The 16,617-nt window shown below is 58.1% G+C and overlaps 1 protein-coding gene across 7 annotated transcripts; it reads left to right on the top strand.

Moving 5' to 3' along the window:
* The first annotated feature begins 225 nt into the window (after positions 1-225).
* ACVRL1 (activin A receptor like type 1) lies at positions 226-13,954 on the top strand. Of its 7 annotated transcripts, XM_073788658.1 has the most exons (13): positions 226-336; positions 819-1,010; positions 4,831-4,854; positions 5,533-5,601; positions 6,147-6,398; positions 6,585-6,796; positions 7,049-7,148; positions 7,521-7,667; positions 7,959-8,234; positions 8,367-8,408; positions 8,826-9,023; positions 11,566-11,696; positions 12,909-13,954. In XM_073788658.1, exons 4-13 carry the CDS (start codon positions 5,538-5,540, stop codon positions 13,041-13,043), a joined length of 1,557 nt encoding a protein of 518 aa, XP_073644759.1. In that variant the 5' UTR covers positions 226-336; positions 819-1,010; positions 4,831-4,854; positions 5,533-5,537; the 3' UTR covers positions 13,044-13,954. The 7 variants fall into 7 exon arrangements, with proteins under 7 accessions (XP_073644759.1, XP_073644756.1, XP_033722589.1 ...); XM_073788655.1 differs by lacking the exon at positions 4,831-4,854; XM_073788657.1 differs by lacking the exons at positions 226-336; positions 819-1,010; positions 4,831-4,854 and adding an exon at positions 2,665-2,805.
* The last annotated feature ends 2,663 nt before the right edge of the window (positions 13,955-16,617 follow it).

The following is a 16,617-nucleotide window of genomic DNA, read 5'->3' as shown; positions in this document are numbered from 1 at the left end:
GGTGAGGGGCGGCCTCGAAGGGGGCAGTCCACGGCAGTTCCCAGCCTCTCCCTCCATTCTGACCGCCCGTGGTGCAGAAAAGCCATCCCACCGTCACCCCTGACTCAGAGCTGCCCCATCTGGGCCTGTTTACCCTGCGCTGAGCGCTGAGTAGTGAGAGGCTGCGGAGGGGGGCGAAGGGGCCGAGGGAGGAGGCTGAAGGATTTGGACAGAGGGGGGAGTCCCCGAGGGGGGGGCGGGCGGAGCCAAAATATTTCGCACCCAGCCAGCCCCAAAGTCTGCCCTTGCTTCTGAGCCTTCTAGAAGGAGGAGCTGGAGTTTTGGGTGAGAAGACAGGTAATTTCTCTCCATTCTGCCCTCCCCGCATGTCGTTCCCTCGGTGCCCCCTACCCGTCCAGGATTCCAGGCCGCCCCTCAGCGGCTCTGAGCGGGGAGGGGCACCTCCACCTCCACCCCTCCCCCGGCCGGCCCTCGTACGGTGCCTAGCGTCCCAGCACTGGCTCCCACGGCTCTGGGCCTGAACCCCGCGAGACCCCCGCGGCCCAAGGCCAAGGCCCGCCCCCTCGGGGAGGCGGATGTGGGAGGCTGGGGGCGGGAGCGCGGCCTTGATCCCGGGCGGGGGCAGCCGAGGGGGATGCCGCCCTCGGGATCTGCAGCCGCGCAGGGGAGGGTCCGGCCCTGAGCCCTGGCGAGGGTCGAGCGGGCGGCCGTCGGCTAGCTGGGCAATAGGAAACGGTTTATTAGGAGGGAGTGGTGGAGCCGGGCCAGGCAGGAAGACGCTGGAATAAGAAACATTTTTGCTCCGGCCCCTTTCCCAGTCCCGGGAGGCCGCCGCGCCAGCCGCGCCGAGCCAGCCCCTCCCCGGCCCCAGCCCTGCCCGGGGCCGCGCCCGGACCCCAGACCCTGGCCCTCTGTCCAGCGCCCGTCGTGCGACCGCGGCCGCCGCCGGGGAGGGGAGGAGGCCGCCTGCTGCACGCTCGCGCCGCGCTGCCCGCAGGGCAGGCCCAGAGGTGAGTCGAGGTCCGCGGGCCGGGCCGTTGCGGGGGGGCGGCTGACCCCAACCCCAGTGGGCCCTCCCCATGGCATATCCCAGAGAGACCCTCAGAGAGGTCGCTGTAGGGTCAGTCCCAGTTCCTCGTAGTGCAAGCCGCCCCTCGCCCTCCACCAACATCTGCCCATCACCCCACCTAAGACTGGAGGGGGCTGGACCGAACCCGCACTGGGAATCAGAAAACTTTGCTCCTGGGGCCCGTCACTTAGCTTCTCTCATCCTCATCCATAAAATGGGCGGAAGGATCCCTGCCCTCCTTCATTTACAGAGAAGGGGGTCACATGTCCTTCCAGGAACCTGGATTGACCTGGGGGTGGGTGTCTACTCCCAGCACTGTTGAGCCCATCTTTCCCAGACCAGTCCTGGCCGCTCTTGCCAAAGGAATCTGACACTACAACTCCCTCCTCCAAACCTCAGTTCCAACCCTGTGTGGTCAGATAATCCCCAATGCACGGACTTCCTTCAGGATCCAGGTCAGAGGGGATCCCAGTCTCCCTCCAGCCTGGGACCCCAGGCTTTCAGTCTGTCCTGGAGGTCAGTCTGGAGACCAGTGCTGTTATGACCATCCCAAGGCTGGCCACCCACCCCCTCTTTTCTTCTCTAAGGACAGGGGCAGAGTGGACGGTAGCTCTCACCCTCTCTATATGGGCAGCTTCTGGCTGAGTCAGGGTCTGTCCGACATCTCTTACCCCTTACTGTTTGTTTGGCCTGGTACCTGTCCTCTCATCTGATCAGGTGGTTAAAAATAGCTACCATTTATTGAGTACTACTATGTAGACACTTAGATGCATTTTTGTCATGTAATCCTGGCCACAACCTAGCAGAAGAGGTGTTATTATGTCCATCCTACAGAAGAGGAAAGAGATTCAGATTTGAATCACTTGTCCAAAGCTCCATGGATGGTTGGGTGTTTAGTAACATTTATTAAGTGCTTACTGTGTACCACTTAGTACTCTGCTAAATAATTTTACTACATTATACCTATGAAATGAGCACTATTATTATTCCCCATTTTTCATAGGGGAGCCGAAGCCTCAGAAAGTTCAAGTAACTTGCCCCAAATCTCATAGCCCTAAGTGGTAAAAGCAGGATTTGAATCCGGGTCTACATGATCCAGAGACCACAACCTGGCCTCTGTGCTGTACTGTGCTGCGTTTGCATTCTGTCTGAGATCCTAAAATCCAGACTTGATGCTACAACCCAGCGCTGTGAAGTGATGCGGATGAAAGTGCTTTGTGACAGTTGAGGGGCAACCCAGGATGAGCAGCTCAGCCTGGTCCTCTGCCGTATGGTCCTCTGCCGACGTGCAGAGCAAGGCGCTTCCAGCCCCATGACAGTCCCTGCTGTGCTGAGCCACTGCTGCTGCTGGGAGCCGGTTATATCAATCCTTCAGGTGTGCTGGGGAGAAAGGGATTGACATCCACCTTCTGAGCACACCTCTACTCTGCTTCTCCCCAACTAGGGCTAAGCCTACAGCAAACAGATGATTTCTAAACAAACCCGCATTTGGGCAGCAGGTGATGACAGTTGCAGTCTGTTCATGCAACCCCCGCTTGCTCTTTTTCCTCTTTTGAGGGACCTACCTAACACCAAACAACAGCAGAAATAAAATGACCAAGTGAGGATTTCTTACCAGCAATTTAAGCTGATCAAGACATACCTGGTGATTCTGGGCAAGAAACCTGACATCCCTGAGCTTCCGTTTCCCTATTGGATTGTCGTGAGGACTAAATGAGATCAGCCGTCAAAGTTCGGTACTTAGCACATAAGTATTACTCAGAGGAGGTTAACTCTTATTACTAAGAATTTCACAGTGGTGAGTTAATATTTGAAATTAGTTTAGCATTTGTGATTTCTGGCTTACAACTGTGTTGCTTCAGTCAGCAGGAGATCTTTCAAGAAGTTTTGTTAGACATGAAAGGAGTCCACCAGTCCCCAGGAGTCTGTCTGTGGTAGAGTCAGGTCTCAGGGCAAATCAGCCAGGGTCAGCTCGGAGTTGGGACTGGTCTGGACTCAGCACCCTCTTGTACCTAATCTCACGCCAGGCCCGGTTAGAAATTGGACAGTCGCAGTTTGCCTCCACTACATTCCCAGGATTAGACCAGAGGCGGATTCTGCAAATGCTACCAAGCCCTCCCTGCACTGTTCCTGGGCCCCAGAGGCTGGACATGTCCTGAACAAAGCCCGCGCCCTGCCCTCCCTCTGCCGTGTCTCTGAGTCCCTGGTTTCAGTGTTTAGCCTTGTCTGTCCCTTCTCCAGTAGAAGCGGGGAGAGGTCCCTGGGTAGGAATTAGAATCCCTGCCCGCTGTGCTCCACTCCCACTCACCCAGCGGGGTCCTGCCCAGTGAAATGAAAGCACGGGGACCAGTCAGCATTGTGTAGGACCCACTTCTCAAAGTGTGGTACCCACACAAACTGATCAGAATTACCTGGGGACGTTTTTTAAAATGCGTGTTTCTTACTGGTCCCAATGGACTAAATCAGAATCTGGAGTGGGGGTGAGACCAAAGAACGTGCATTTCTAATGAAGCACTTCAGGTGCTTCTGCTGAGGAATTGTCTAGGTGAGAGGGTGCGCTGGAGCACAGAGAGGTGACAGCATGGGTAGAGGGTTCTAGAAGGCTGCCGGCTGTCATCCTATTGTTACCCCCTTTTGCTTCTTGCTGCATACGCTCTCCCTAGCTGCTCTCTGGGCAAAGACTGCCAAGGATGGATTCTTGCCCTTACCCCAGTGGGCAAATTCAGCTTGTCTGGGGCTCCCTCTCCAGCCACCAGTCCCACTGTAGAGGGCTTGCCAGGCTCCCCACTGCCTTCTGGGAGGGGCAAGAGGCAGGAGGTCAGGCAGAGGCTGGGGACACAGCTGCAGCAGCCCAGGGCTCCGTTTCCTCCCCCAGCCCTGGGCCTCTGGGGCAGAGGAAGCCCAGGCAGGAAGGCCAGAGCTGCCACCAGCCAGAGAGGCCCACGAAGCGCCCCCCTCATCCCCCCACGAGTCATCCTGCCCTCAGAACCTCAGCATCATGGATCTTCATTTGGCATCGTTCTTAGACTAGGGGCCTTCTGCAGCCTATGTGGCCATATGCCCAGCCCTACCAGCCTTACCATGTCATGCCAGAAGACACTCCCCCTCCCTCGTGGCAGCTGCCCCTACCTGGGGATCCAGTCCCCAGGCACACACCTGCATACTCTCCACCATTCAGAAAGTCCTTCTTGCTGTCTGACCTCAGTCCTTCTTGCTGCAGCCTCAGCCCTAATCTTCTCATTCTAAACCTCGGAGAAATGAAGAAGGGCGTGGCTTCTGAAGCACTGCATAGTTTGGGAGCTGAGATGGGGACTGTTATAGGTCAGAATTACTCCCCTAGTGCTCTCCACCAAACTTCTGGAAAAGTTCAACCAGCCACAGAAGGTCAAACATTCAACATCTAAGTATGTTTCACTTCCCTTCGACATCACTGGCCCTACCCCCACTCTTTCCCAGGACGGCAAGGAGAGAGAAGGGGGCCGGGGAGTGGCTCAGAGAGGGCGTCTTATACTCTGATGAGGGTGCAGAGAGGTTCCTTCACACCTGGCACAGCCCAGCACTGTCCAAGCTTTGTATGGTTGTTACAACCCTGAGGGCTCAGACGTGGGCTGCCACCCTGGATTGCAATATGGAGTAGAAAGACACTGGACTGGGGGTCTGGACACCTGGGTGGTACTCCCGGTATTGCCACTGAATCCTGCCTGACCTTGCACAAGCCTCCTCTCCTGACTGAGCCTTAATCCCCATCTTCTCTAAAATAGGAGCTGGGCTTCGTGATTCACAAGGTTTGCTCCTAGGACTCCATCGTGGGGGTGCCCCAGCCCCGGGCGGCCCCTGCAGACCCTGTGGCCACTCCAGCCTGCCCTGAGAATATGTCCTGCTCCCTGCTCGTGCGTGACTCCTGCCTGTTCTATCCAGACCCCAATCTAAACAATCTTGATTCCTGTTCCCAGCTTGGCGGGACCCTGAATGGCAGGAAGTGAAGACAGGAGACTGTTTATGTTTGAGGCAGCCAGGCCGGGGGGGCGGGGGCACTGGGAAAGGGGTGGGCAGGGGTGGAGGCTGGGAAGGGGTGGGCAAGGGGGCAGGGGAGAGAGGGTGGTGGTACCGCTGAAGAGATGCCCCTTCTACCCTAGTCCCGTAGTCTCCTTCCGCCCTCTGCACCCTCCAGTCTGCACTCAGCAGCAGGAGAGCTGGGAGTCCCCCGGGCTCTCAGTCACTTAAACATGGCTCCCCACCCTTTACCCCTAACAGGATGGTTTCCATGGGGAAGTGAACCAGGACTTCCCCTGCAGGCCCCTCCCCAAAGCCAGACACAGGGAGGAGGGAGGAGGCCTCCCTGCCCCCCCCCACAAAAAAACTCCCAGTGATTTCCTCTGGGTGGGAGGGACCCACGGTCAGTGGCTAAAAACACTGAAGGGATCACATTTCATAGATGTTATTGCACCCCTTCTCCTCTCCAGGGACCATGACCTTGGACCCTCCCAGGAGAACCCTTCTGATGCTACTGACGGCCTTGGGCCTGACCCAGGGTGAGTACTGGGGAGCGAGTATGGAACAGGGGCCTGGGTGGAGAAAGGGCTACCTGGGCTCAGCTCTTGTCGGGCTGAACTTGAGGAGCTGGGGAGGAGGGGGACTTAGGATCTTGGCTGGAGGGTGGGAGACGGGCTCAGTGAGCCTAAGCTCCCGGCTACCCCAACCCTCCCGTGCTGTCCTCCTGACCCAAACCCGCAGACTGCTGCTCTGTCAGACTCCAGGGCGGGACCTCTATCTGGGGGTGCGGGCCTGGGAGAGCCCTCAGAGTTGGGGCTGGGGGCTGGGCTGGGCCTGGAACTGGGAGGGGAGGTCCTAGGATCAGGGAAGGGACAGAAGCCTGGTTCTCCTGGTGGCAGCTGCCCCTGGCAGGGATAAGTCACTGGAGGGAAGGATAATCTGAGGATGGAACTGAAGGACCAAGGCCTCAAAGATTTGAGAGCTCAGAAGCTGGGGTGGGGGGGGTGCAGGGGGCAGACCTGGGTATTAGGCTCATTCTGGGGAGTTGGGCCCAGAGCAGCTGAGCTTCCAGTGTGTCTCCCAGGCGACCCCGTGAAGCCCTCTCGGGGCCCGCTGGTGACCTGCACGTGTGAGAACCCACACTGCAAAGGGCCTACCTGCCAGGGGGCCTGGTGCACAGTAGTGCTGGTGCGGGAGGAGGGCACACACCTCCAGGAACATCGGGGCTGCGGGAACCTGAACCAGGAGCTCTGCAAGGGGCGGCCCACCGAGTTCTTCAACCACTACTGCTGCTACAGCCCCTTCTGCAACCACAACGTGTCCCTGGTGCTGGAGGGTACGTCCAGCTGCTCCAGCAACCCCTCCCTGTCTTCTCAGACTCTGCCCTCCCCGCCCTGCTTGCCTCTCCTGCTCTGGCCTGGAGGGCGGGGGAGGCAGGACCCTGGGATCTGACTGGCAGAGTGGCAAGGTGGGGGGCGTCTGGCCTGGTGGAAGCTGGGTCTCAGTGTCCCTCCTGTGCCAGCCACCCAGACTCCGCCAGAGCCGCCGCAAGAAGATGGCCAGCTGCCTCTCATCCTGGGCCCTGTGCTGGCCTTGCTGGTCCTAGTGGCTCTGGGTGCCCTGGGCCTGTGGCATGTCCGGCGGAGGCAGGAGAAGCAGCGGAGCCTGAACAGCGAGCTGGGCGAGTCCAGCCTCATCCTGAAGGCATCCGAGCAGGGGGACAGCATGCTGGGGGTATGGGACTGGGAGAACCGGGGACACAGGGTGGTGAGAGTAGACAGGAGGCACAGAGCCAGAGGGGACCCAGAGTGGCAGGTAGCCGAGAAGAGCACAATGGCGGGCACTCAGAGATTTGACTGGGTGCTGGACGGGAGGGGTTGGTGAGTGAGAAGCCTGGAGAGACACAGCAGTGGGGCCGGGGTCGAGGAGGGAGAAACGGGCTGGGCGGGTCGTGGCTGCCCCTCAGTGGCCTCTCGGTACTCCCAGGACCTCCTGGACAGTGACTGCACCACCGGCAGCGGCTCAGGGCTCCCCTTCCTGGTGCAGAGGACAGTGGCGCGGCAGGTGGCTCTGGTGGAGTGTGTGGGTGAGCAGTGGGTGAGCCGGGGGGATGGGGACCAAGAGCTCCCATGAGCTTGGAGGGGTGAGGGAGCTCTTGGCCTCCGGCGTCACAGGTGGGGCCAGGCCTGGCTCCGAATGGGAATGCTGCTGGCCAGGGAGGGCGTTGGAGATGGGTCAGTGCCAGACCCTTCTGCAGGAGCTGGGCTGGAGCAAGAGGCAATGGGGGTGGCCTGCCGGCTGCCTTTGGGTCTGGATTAAGTTAAAACATAATCATCAGAGGTTCTGCAGATGAAGTCGGTGCAGCATAACGATGGGGACTCTTCTGGGGATTACTGTGCCCACGGGCTCTGTGTGTCCGGTATGTGACCCCCTCCTTCCTCTCTGGCCGTCGGATCAGGAAAGGGCCGCTATGGCGAGGTATGGCGGGGCCTGTGGCACGGTGAGAGTGTGGCCGTCAAGATCTTCTCCTCGAGGGATGAACAGTCCTGGTTCCGGGAGACTGAGATCTACAACACGGTGCTGCTCAGACACGACAACATCCTAGGCAAGCGGGAGGGTGCGGTGCCAGGCCCCCGGCTCTCATCCCCCCGCACTCAGGGCTGGGCCGCCACCTCGCCTCTGGACACTGACCTAACCCTGAAGGACTCCCAGCTGGCCCTCAGCTTCCTCAGCCCTCTGATTCCAGCTTCCTCTCTGACCTAAGCCAGACGAGCCTCCACCCCAGCCCCAGCTTTGCCCTGACCTAGTGCATCCTCTGTCCCCAGCCCTGACCCTGACCCGTCGAGCCTCCTTCATCCCTAGACCCTTGGTGAGCCACCTGACCCTCCGCCCACAGGCTTTATCGCCTCGGACATGACTTCCCGCAACTCAAGCACGCAGCTGTGGCTTATCACGCACTACCACGAGCATGGCTCGCTCTACGACTTTCTGCAGAGGCAGACGCTGGAGCCCCAGCTGGCCCTGAGGCTAGCCGTGTCCGCGGCCTGCGGCCTGGCGCACCTGCACGTGGAGATCTTCGGCACGCAGGGCAAGCCGGCCATCGCCCACCGCGACCTCAAGAGCCGCAATGTGCTGGTCAAGAGCAACCTGCAGTGCTGCATCGCGGACCTGGGTGAGCGGGGAGGGGCGGGCCCTTCACGGGGGGCGGGGTCCGTGAGCTCCTCCCCTTCCACGCGGTACTGCCTTTGCTGGTTTGGATGCCTTGCGTCGGTGAGGACACTGATTGGCGCTTTAAAACTTACAGACGCGTGTTTGGTCTCATCTCACCTCTCCAAGAGCCTCACAGGTTGCCTTAACGTTCTTTTCAAGCCCACACCAGCCGAGCTCCAGGAGTTAGGAGAAAGGGGCAGGGAGCCAGCAACCTGGGTTCTCGTCCTGGCTTCGCTGACTACATCGCTCCCCGTCACCAGGCCTTGGGGTTCAGCTCCGTGCAGTGGGCATCATAATGCCTGCCTCCCCTACTCACACCTCGCTGGGTTCTTGCACCTAGAGGGCACCACACAAGCACAGTGTAACTGGGACAGTTATTCTCCCCGTGGCTGCTGTCTGCCAGCCCACCTCAGGGCGGGTCTCCATGTGCCGGCCCCTCTTACGTCCTACCATCTCTCTCCATCCCACCTCACCCCCGGACCCCAGCCTCCCAGGGGCCACCCTGTCTGTGGGCTGGGATGAGTGGCAGGAGTGACAGGCCCGGTACCCACAGGCCTGGCTGTAATGCACTCCCAGGGTAGCGACTACCTGGACATCGGCAACAACCCGCGCGTGGGCACCAAGAGGTACATGGCCCCCGAGGTGCTGGAAGAGCAGATCCGAACCGACTGCTTCGAGTCCTACAAGTGGACGGACATCTGGGCCTTTGGCCTGGTGCTGTGGGAAATCGCCCGCCGGACCATTGTCAATGGTGAGGCTCCCCCCTGCACAGGATAGGGAAAGGGGAAGAGGGTGGGTGGATAGACAGGCAGGAGATGGGACTTCCTGCCGCGGCTGGTGCCCATGGCCTGAGAGGCTGTGGTCAGAGCTCCCATATTCCCTTTACTGCCACTCACCAGCTGGTCCAGCTGAGTGACCTTTTAAGGTTCATCTGAGTCCGATTCTGGCTGTGAAATCTTGGGTAAGTGACAATAACAAAAGTATTAAGAGCAGCTAACATTTATTGAGTTTCAATCTGTGCCAGATGCCACGCTGTATACACGTATTATCTTATTGAATCGTTCTTTGTTGGCAGGGAGGTGGTATTGCTTAGTGGTTAAGAGCGTGGGCTGGGAATCAGACTGCCTGAGTTCAGTTCCCGATTTTGCCGTGTGCAAGGTACTTAACCTTCCTGTGCCTCAGTTTCCTCATTTGTAAGATGAGAATAACATAACTTCTAGTTGTTGAGATAATCCGAATAGGGTATTCAGGGCAGCATCTGGAGCTGTTCTGTAGCTCAGTAAATATTAGCGGCAATTACTGTTGTAATGACGCATGCGTGACACAGTATCATCCCCATTTTACAGATGAGGGGATTGAGGCACAGAATCACAGCTGTCTAGAGGCAGCACTGGGGTCTGAAACCAGGCAATCTGACTCTGGGGGCTCAGTGCTCTTTATTACCGTGCTTTTTCTACCTCTCCGGTCCTTGGTTTCTTTGACCGCAAAAACGCGGGATATAGTAGCGCTTGCAGTGCCTGCTTATTACTGCCTTATTATTATTATTAGCCAAGCCGTGCAGCATGCGGGATCTTAGTTCCCCGACCAGGGATCGAACCCGTGTCCCCTGCATTGGGAGTGTAGAGTCTTAATCACTGGACTGCCAGGGAATTCCCTGCTGCCTCTTTATTACCATGGGTGCCACAGGGGACTCAGATTTGGAGGGGCTGAGAGCAGGCGGGGGACCTCGTTCCTGATGGCCCCATAGAGGGGGCCGCCCTGTGGCTGGTGCCCTCCCAGCCCTGGGGTGGATGGGTGTTGGGTGATAGTCTGGACCAGGTGGGGAGGTGATCAGTCTTTGTGGAGGCTGTCCATGGGGAGAGGCTGCTGGGAATCCTGACAGGTTGGGGACCACCCTCTGGATGGGCTCAGGTCCCTGCCCCTTCAGACATGAGCTCTAGAGGCTGGGGCTGGGGAAGGGGGCACCTGGAAGGAGCCGAAGCCCCTTGGACCAGGCTTCAGGCAGGAAAGGGAGGCTGGACCAGCCTGAGCTGAGGGGGAGGACGATGGCCGACTCCTGGAGCGGAGGGAAGCTCTGTCAGCCCCACACAGATTCGTGGCGCATTATAAACACTGTAATCTGGTGTCAGCCCCGGCGCTGATTAAAGGCCCATTAGACACGCTCAGGCCTCTGTGCAGCACTGATTAGGGCTCGAGCAGCACAGGGGCTGGCCTGGAAGCCCGCCACGGGGAGCACAGCTGGCGTGGGCCCTACCGAGGTTGCGGCTGTGCTGTGTGGCCGCGGCTCCCAGCGGGGGGGCTGGAAGCAGGGTGTGGCCTGGGGCGCTCTTCTGGGGTCTGGCCTCTTCTGCCCCAGCGCCTGCAGCTCCACAGGCATCATCTTCTGAAAACTGCTAAGGACCACGTACTTCAGATGACGAGGGGAGGGGGCGCTGCTGGCTGAAGGGGTCAGCAGAGGCCTGTGCCACCCCTGGGAGTGGATGGATGTGATCTGGACCTGGGTGAAAATCTCTTTCTCTTAGGAGATGTGTTTTCTCCCCCTTTCCCTCATTCCACATCCTCATCCAGCAGTCAGCCAGCCTCCCTTCCTTAAGTGTAGCTTGGAGGTCAAGAGCATTGGCTTTGGTTAGACTTTCTGGGCTTAAATCCTAGCTCTGTCACTTACTACCTGTGTGATTTTAGACAAGTTTCTTAACTCCTCTGGCCTGAATTTCATTGCTTTTATAAAGTGGAGCTAATAGTATTGCTTACCTCATAGAATTGTTGTGAGGATTTAATGCCATGCAGTTAGGACAGTGCCTGGCACATAGTAAGTGCTCAGTGAACATGAGGTATTTGGGGGCATCTGTGATAGTTGGGGCCTGGGAGCAGTACCCAGGCCCTGGGTGGGAGGCAGCTGTGGAAAGACTGGAACAAGATCTGGCCTAGGAATACAATGAGTTTAAGTCTTGGCTCTGCCATTACTAGCTGTGTAACCGTGGGCTCAACTTCTCTGAGCATCAGTTTCTTCATCTGTAAAATGGGTCTTTGGGTTGCTGTGAAGACCAACAAGATAATACATGTAAAGTGTTTATGGCACGATGCCTGGCATATATGGTAGATGTAAAATAAATGGCAGTAATTATTATTATTTATAAATATATTTATTATATTATGGTGTCTCTCTCAGGGGTAGCAAGGCCAGGCAACTGGTTTCCTGGACCCTGGGACAGAGGGTGGGCAAGGCTGTCCTCTGGGTGGTATTGGGCCTCCTTGAGGTCCCAAGTGACCGTCCCATTGCCCTCCATCCCTAGGCATCGTGGAGGACTACAGGCCCCCCTTCTATGATGTGGTGCCCAATGACCCCAGCTTTGAGGACATGAAGAAGGTGGTGTGTGTTGACCAGCAGACCCCCACTATCCCCAACCGGCTGGCTGCAGACCCGGTAAGGCCCCTCTGGTGGGGCTGGGATGGCGTGGGGTGGTGGCTCACAGCTGGGGTTTCTGAGCCCAGGAACTTGTGTCTGGCCTCTGCTTCACCTGGATAGATTCTGGGGGACAGATTCCAGGGCGCTTCTCTGGGTACTCCCTCCCACGTCCCTGCCTGTGGACCTCCGGGACCCTGTGGTTATTCTGGTAACCAGAACCCTTCACCTCGCCTTAAAAGTCAGAGGCTCTCTGCTGCATTTCCTGCCACGAAGTTTTTGTTGTTGTTACTCATTTTTGTTCTTTCTCAGAACACTCCATATACTTACACAGGACACATGCATACGTGTATATAGACACACAGGGGCATGCACGCGCTGCTACACAAACACACACTCACAGGTACACACACATGCACGTATATGCCAGACTGTTGACCCCATGAAGAGGAAAAGCATGTCTCCTTTGCTGACCCTTATCTCCCTGTTAACCTGTCACAGTGCCTGGCACACAGTAGGTACTCAGTAAATGTTTATGGAAAGAATTAATCCACGTACACATGTGTATACATGTATGTATACACAGACATGTGTATATTTCTGCACAACATACAGAGCCACGAAAAGCCGCTCATATGCACTCCTGTGTGCACACACATACGCTCTGGCTCGGGAACCGGCTCGAGCTCTGAGGTGGAGTGAGGCTGGCTCACTCTGGGACCGCTGAGACTCCTGGGATAGGTTCCTCCCTAGACACATGCATTTTGAGGACGCAGCCAGGGCTGGTGGAGGTGCTGGGAGCCACTGCCCTCTACACTGGGGTTCCGCTGCAGATAGGCACGTGGGAGCCCCGAGGCCTGCAGATCTCCCCTTTCCTGGATCTTGGTGGAGGTGAGGGTGGGGTGTACTCACCGAAGGGTGTCCCTGAAGATCTGAGTTACATCTCTCTTTCCGTCCTGCCTGCCTCTCTCCATCCCCTACTCACTCCACTCCCTTCGTCTTCCATGTTTATCTTTCTTCCTCATCCTTGCCTGGTTCCCGCCACGCTCCCTCTTCCCACCACTTCTGTCCCTCCTCTCCCCCTCCTTTTCGACACTCTGGTTTCCGTCTTCTCATCCTTTCTGTTCTGCTCGTGTCTCCCCACCACTGGGCATCCTCCTCGCCTCTTCCTTTCCACCTTCCCTGACCCGTGTCTCTGCTTTCTCTCCTCTGCTTCGCTCTCCCTCCCCCCAGGTCCTCTCAGGCCTGGCTCAGATGATGCGGGAGTGCTGGTACCCAAACCCCTCTGCCCGCCTCACCGCGCTGCGGATCAAGAAGACACTGCAGAAGCTCAGCAACGGTCTCCAGAGGCCCAAGGGGATTCCCTAGCCACAGGCCTGAAGCCTGACTCCCCTCTGCCTGCAGTGTGTGTGGTGGCAGTGGATGGTGGCCTGTCTGGGTAGAGGTTCTGTGAGTGTGTGTGCTGGGGAGGGGAGTGCCCCTCTGTGGGCAGCTGTGCCTGCCCAACTCGGCCCCCAGCCCATCCAGCCAAAAATACAGCTGGGCTGAAACCCGATCCCCGCACCCGCCAGCGCGCCGTCTGGCCTGCTCAAAGCAGCAGGCTCCCTGACGCCGGGTTACCCCCCACCCCCCCGCCTCCCACACCCTGGGTGCACCCCCCTACCACCCCCAGGACCTGATGCAAAAGAGGCCTCAGAGCCAGGGTGGCCTGCACTTTACCCCCTGCTGTCAGTCAACCCCACTGCCCCACCGGAGCTGCCAGGGTGGCACAGGGCGCCGTCCAGCCTTCAGTAGACACCCTGCCCTGCCAGGCTTTAGCCTCTGTCCCAAGCCCCAGACACCCAGGCCCATGGGTTTTTCTCCGTGGGTTTGTATCTCAGCTCCAGGCCGCCTTGGGCCTCTATCTCCTAGACAAGACCCCTGCTAGCTGAATGCTAGCTGCCCGAGAGAGCGGGGGACCCGATCCTGGGTCCTAGCTGACTTACTGTGGCGTTAAACCCAAGGAGTCTTGCTGCGGGCGTGGCAGAGTCATAGGCCAGTGGAGAGGTGGCAGGTCAGATGGGCAAGGCCCAGGACTTTCAGAATAAACTGGCTGCCGGGGAAGGGCTCAGCTGGGAGTCAGGAGACCCAGGGTCTGGTCCGGGTGCTTGCTCTACAGGACAAGAAGGAGGGCTTCGCTGTTTGTTTCTTTATCTACATATTGAAAGATTTGTAGATGAAGATTTGGTCCTGATGTCTTTTGAGGTGTTTTTCAGCTCTAAAGTTCTTTGAAATGTTTAGCCTGTGTCAGAACTCAGTTCATCAGTCCCTTGTACTCATTGTGCCCCAGCCCCTGGCAATTTGCCTCAAGATGGAGATTTGAAAATAACTTTAGCTGAGGCCAAGGGTGTCTGAAATGCCTCCTAGTTTAATTCCACGAGCTCCAGTTCCGGCCGTAACCCATGTCTGTGGCCATCCTTGGGCTCACACAGCCCTGGGCCTTCTGGCAGGCAAGCCAGCCCCTCGCCTGCTCTATAGCTTCGCCTTCTCTACCCAGGGCTGAGAGGGGCCAGGGGCCAGCTTCCTGCAGGGCCTCAAGGCTCAGAAGAAATCTGGCTCCAGCCAGCAAGCCTGCAGCACCCAGGTTCCTGCTCCCCACTGGCCCCTGGCCCAGGCCCACACCCTTGGCTGGGCCCCAGAGAGTGTGTGTCTAGGAAGAACCTGGTGGCTGGAGAGAAACACATGGAAAGTTCGGTGTTTGGAAGTATCGAGGGTGTATGTCCATGCGCTGAGGAGGTTACCCTGAATCCTAGGCGGGTAGATGGGCTGGAGGGTGATGGGGCTGGAGGTGGGGCCTGAGTGTTGGTGGGGAACAGAGCTCAGGCTAGGGACATGACAGCCCCAAGCTTGGGAAGACCTGGCCTCACAGCCCTCAGCCTGGGACAGGGTGGAGAAGGACCCTCAGTTGTCCACAGGAGATTAAGGAAACACAGCCTCCTTCCCCTCCTGCTGGAAACGCCCCAGCACAGCCTCCCTGGCCGGCTTCTCGGCTTCTCGAGTGTTTCTTCCTTCCACCGTCAGAGAGGCACCTTCCCAGGCTGCCTCCCAGCATTGTGCAAGGCCCGGAGGAGAACCAGGAAGTGAAACTGGGTGAAACAGAAAGCTACATGGACCTGCCACGTTCCCACGTCGTCGTGGGTCACTCTGCTTCCCGATAGTGTCACGTCTTCTGGTCACTGGAACCCACCTAGCCCAGGAATCAGGACACTCCTCAAGGGTTTTATCTCCACTGGATTTGGGGGTTAAAAGTCTCCTGAGACTCCACAGCCAGAAACTGAAGGCAGCAGCTCACCAAAGGCTGGAAAATCCCTAAGAGGAGAAGGTCTGAGGCAAGAGGTGGAGTGATGGGGGAGGGTTGAGGGAAGCGGCCGGGGTTGGGAGTACAGCTGTGGCCAGGGAGAGGAGGAGGCATTGGTGAGAGCGGTCTGCATAATGCTTCTGAGTTCAGGACGGTGTTCCAAGGCCGAAATTACAGTCTCTTAACCTGGAGATACTCTTCGTGGGAGCATTTAGCTCGTGCTTAGCACACAGTAGGTCCTCAATAAAGCATGGTTGAAGGTCCGGAGCTCCTGCTGAGTCTTCGCAGGCCGGTGCCTCTGCAGTGGCCCATCGCAGAGGGAACCAGAGGGGACGGGGAAGGAGAGGGTCCCAGGGTATCCTGCCCGGGCTTTGCCCGTGAGAGACAAGTCACAGCTGGCGCAGGCCCCCGCTTGGAGCCAAATCTCAGTTCCCACCGCCGGCTGGGAGTAGCCTGCTCGCGGCGCCTCCGCATCGCCCTCTGCTGGCCGAAGGGCTACCCAGCGGCCGCCTCCCGCCCCGCCCCGCCCCCGCGCGGGGATCGCCTGTTTTTACCCGCCCAGGAGCTCCCCACCCGGCGCCCGCGTGCGTGAGCTTCCCTATGCTTCTGTTCTGTAGGGACTGTCCCCCGAAAACCACATCTAGAAAGGAGCTGCGTCCTCACTCAGAGGCAGCTTGGACGCGCCCGCCTTAATTCCCTGTTCTCAATCCCCTCCTCAGATGGGGCCCCCGCCTTGCCTGGAGTCAGTCTTCATCCTCAGAATGAGAAGGCGACCGCCATCCTCGGGATCCCACCTTGGCGTCCTGGGCGGGCTCAGACAGCACCCTTCCCTCTCCCCACGGGAAATTGAGGGCGGGGACATACCATGGGGGAGGCAGGTACTGAAAGAAGACAAGAGGTGGCTTTTCCATTTGACCGCCCAGCCTAGACGATCTGTGCCTTTGCAGTAGAGGCCCCCTTAGGGAGCCACAGAAAGGGGTACCCTTGGTAAAAGGGGTATCCCAATTCGTTTTACCACGAGGACCTGCCCTCCTCCCAGCAGCCCCCAAGCGGCCTCAGGCCTGGAGCCGGCTAGGACTGTGGATGCCAATGTCCATGGACCTCCACAAGAGACAGTACCCTCCTTCCCAGAGGACCTCTTACACCAACTTTGGGGAAATAAGAGCGTTCCTGGCGTCCTGCAAAGGCAGCTTTTCCCTTCCTCCTGTGCCTGCCAGTCCCTGGTCCTTAAATCCCCACCCTGATGTCCACATTATGGTTGGCGTGTGGGCAGAAGGTCCACAGGAATATTACGGAAAAGAAATCACAAGAAGACAGGCTGGGATCTGCAAAAGAATTGGCTCGTTGCCCTCCAGAGTCGGTGGGAGGTCGCGGCATCTAAGCCCCTGCCTCCATGTAGAGCCTCGGAACCTGCCTGCCTTTGAAAGAAGAAAACCCATCACCTTCTTCGCAGCTTTGTCTTGCTTTCCTGGGGGACCCCAGGCTCCAATTGCCTTATCTATATAAAGAGGGAGAGGACCATTTGTGTGGTAAGGATTCTCTCTGAGGGGTGATGAGTGTCTGTGTAACGCGCCCAAATGAGAGTGAAGCTGGTTCCTGGAGCGT

The sequence above is a fragment of the Tursiops truncatus genome, chromosome 11 (genome assembly GCF_011762595.2).
Source record: "Tursiops truncatus isolate mTurTru1 chromosome 11, mTurTru1.mat.Y, whole genome shotgun sequence".
In the NCBI taxonomy this organism is placed as follows: Eukaryota; Metazoa; Chordata; class Mammalia; order Artiodactyla; family Delphinidae; genus Tursiops; species Tursiops truncatus.
The sequence above is the reverse complement of the archived record's forward strand: the minus strand, read 5'-3'. Positions and strand labels throughout refer to the sequence as shown.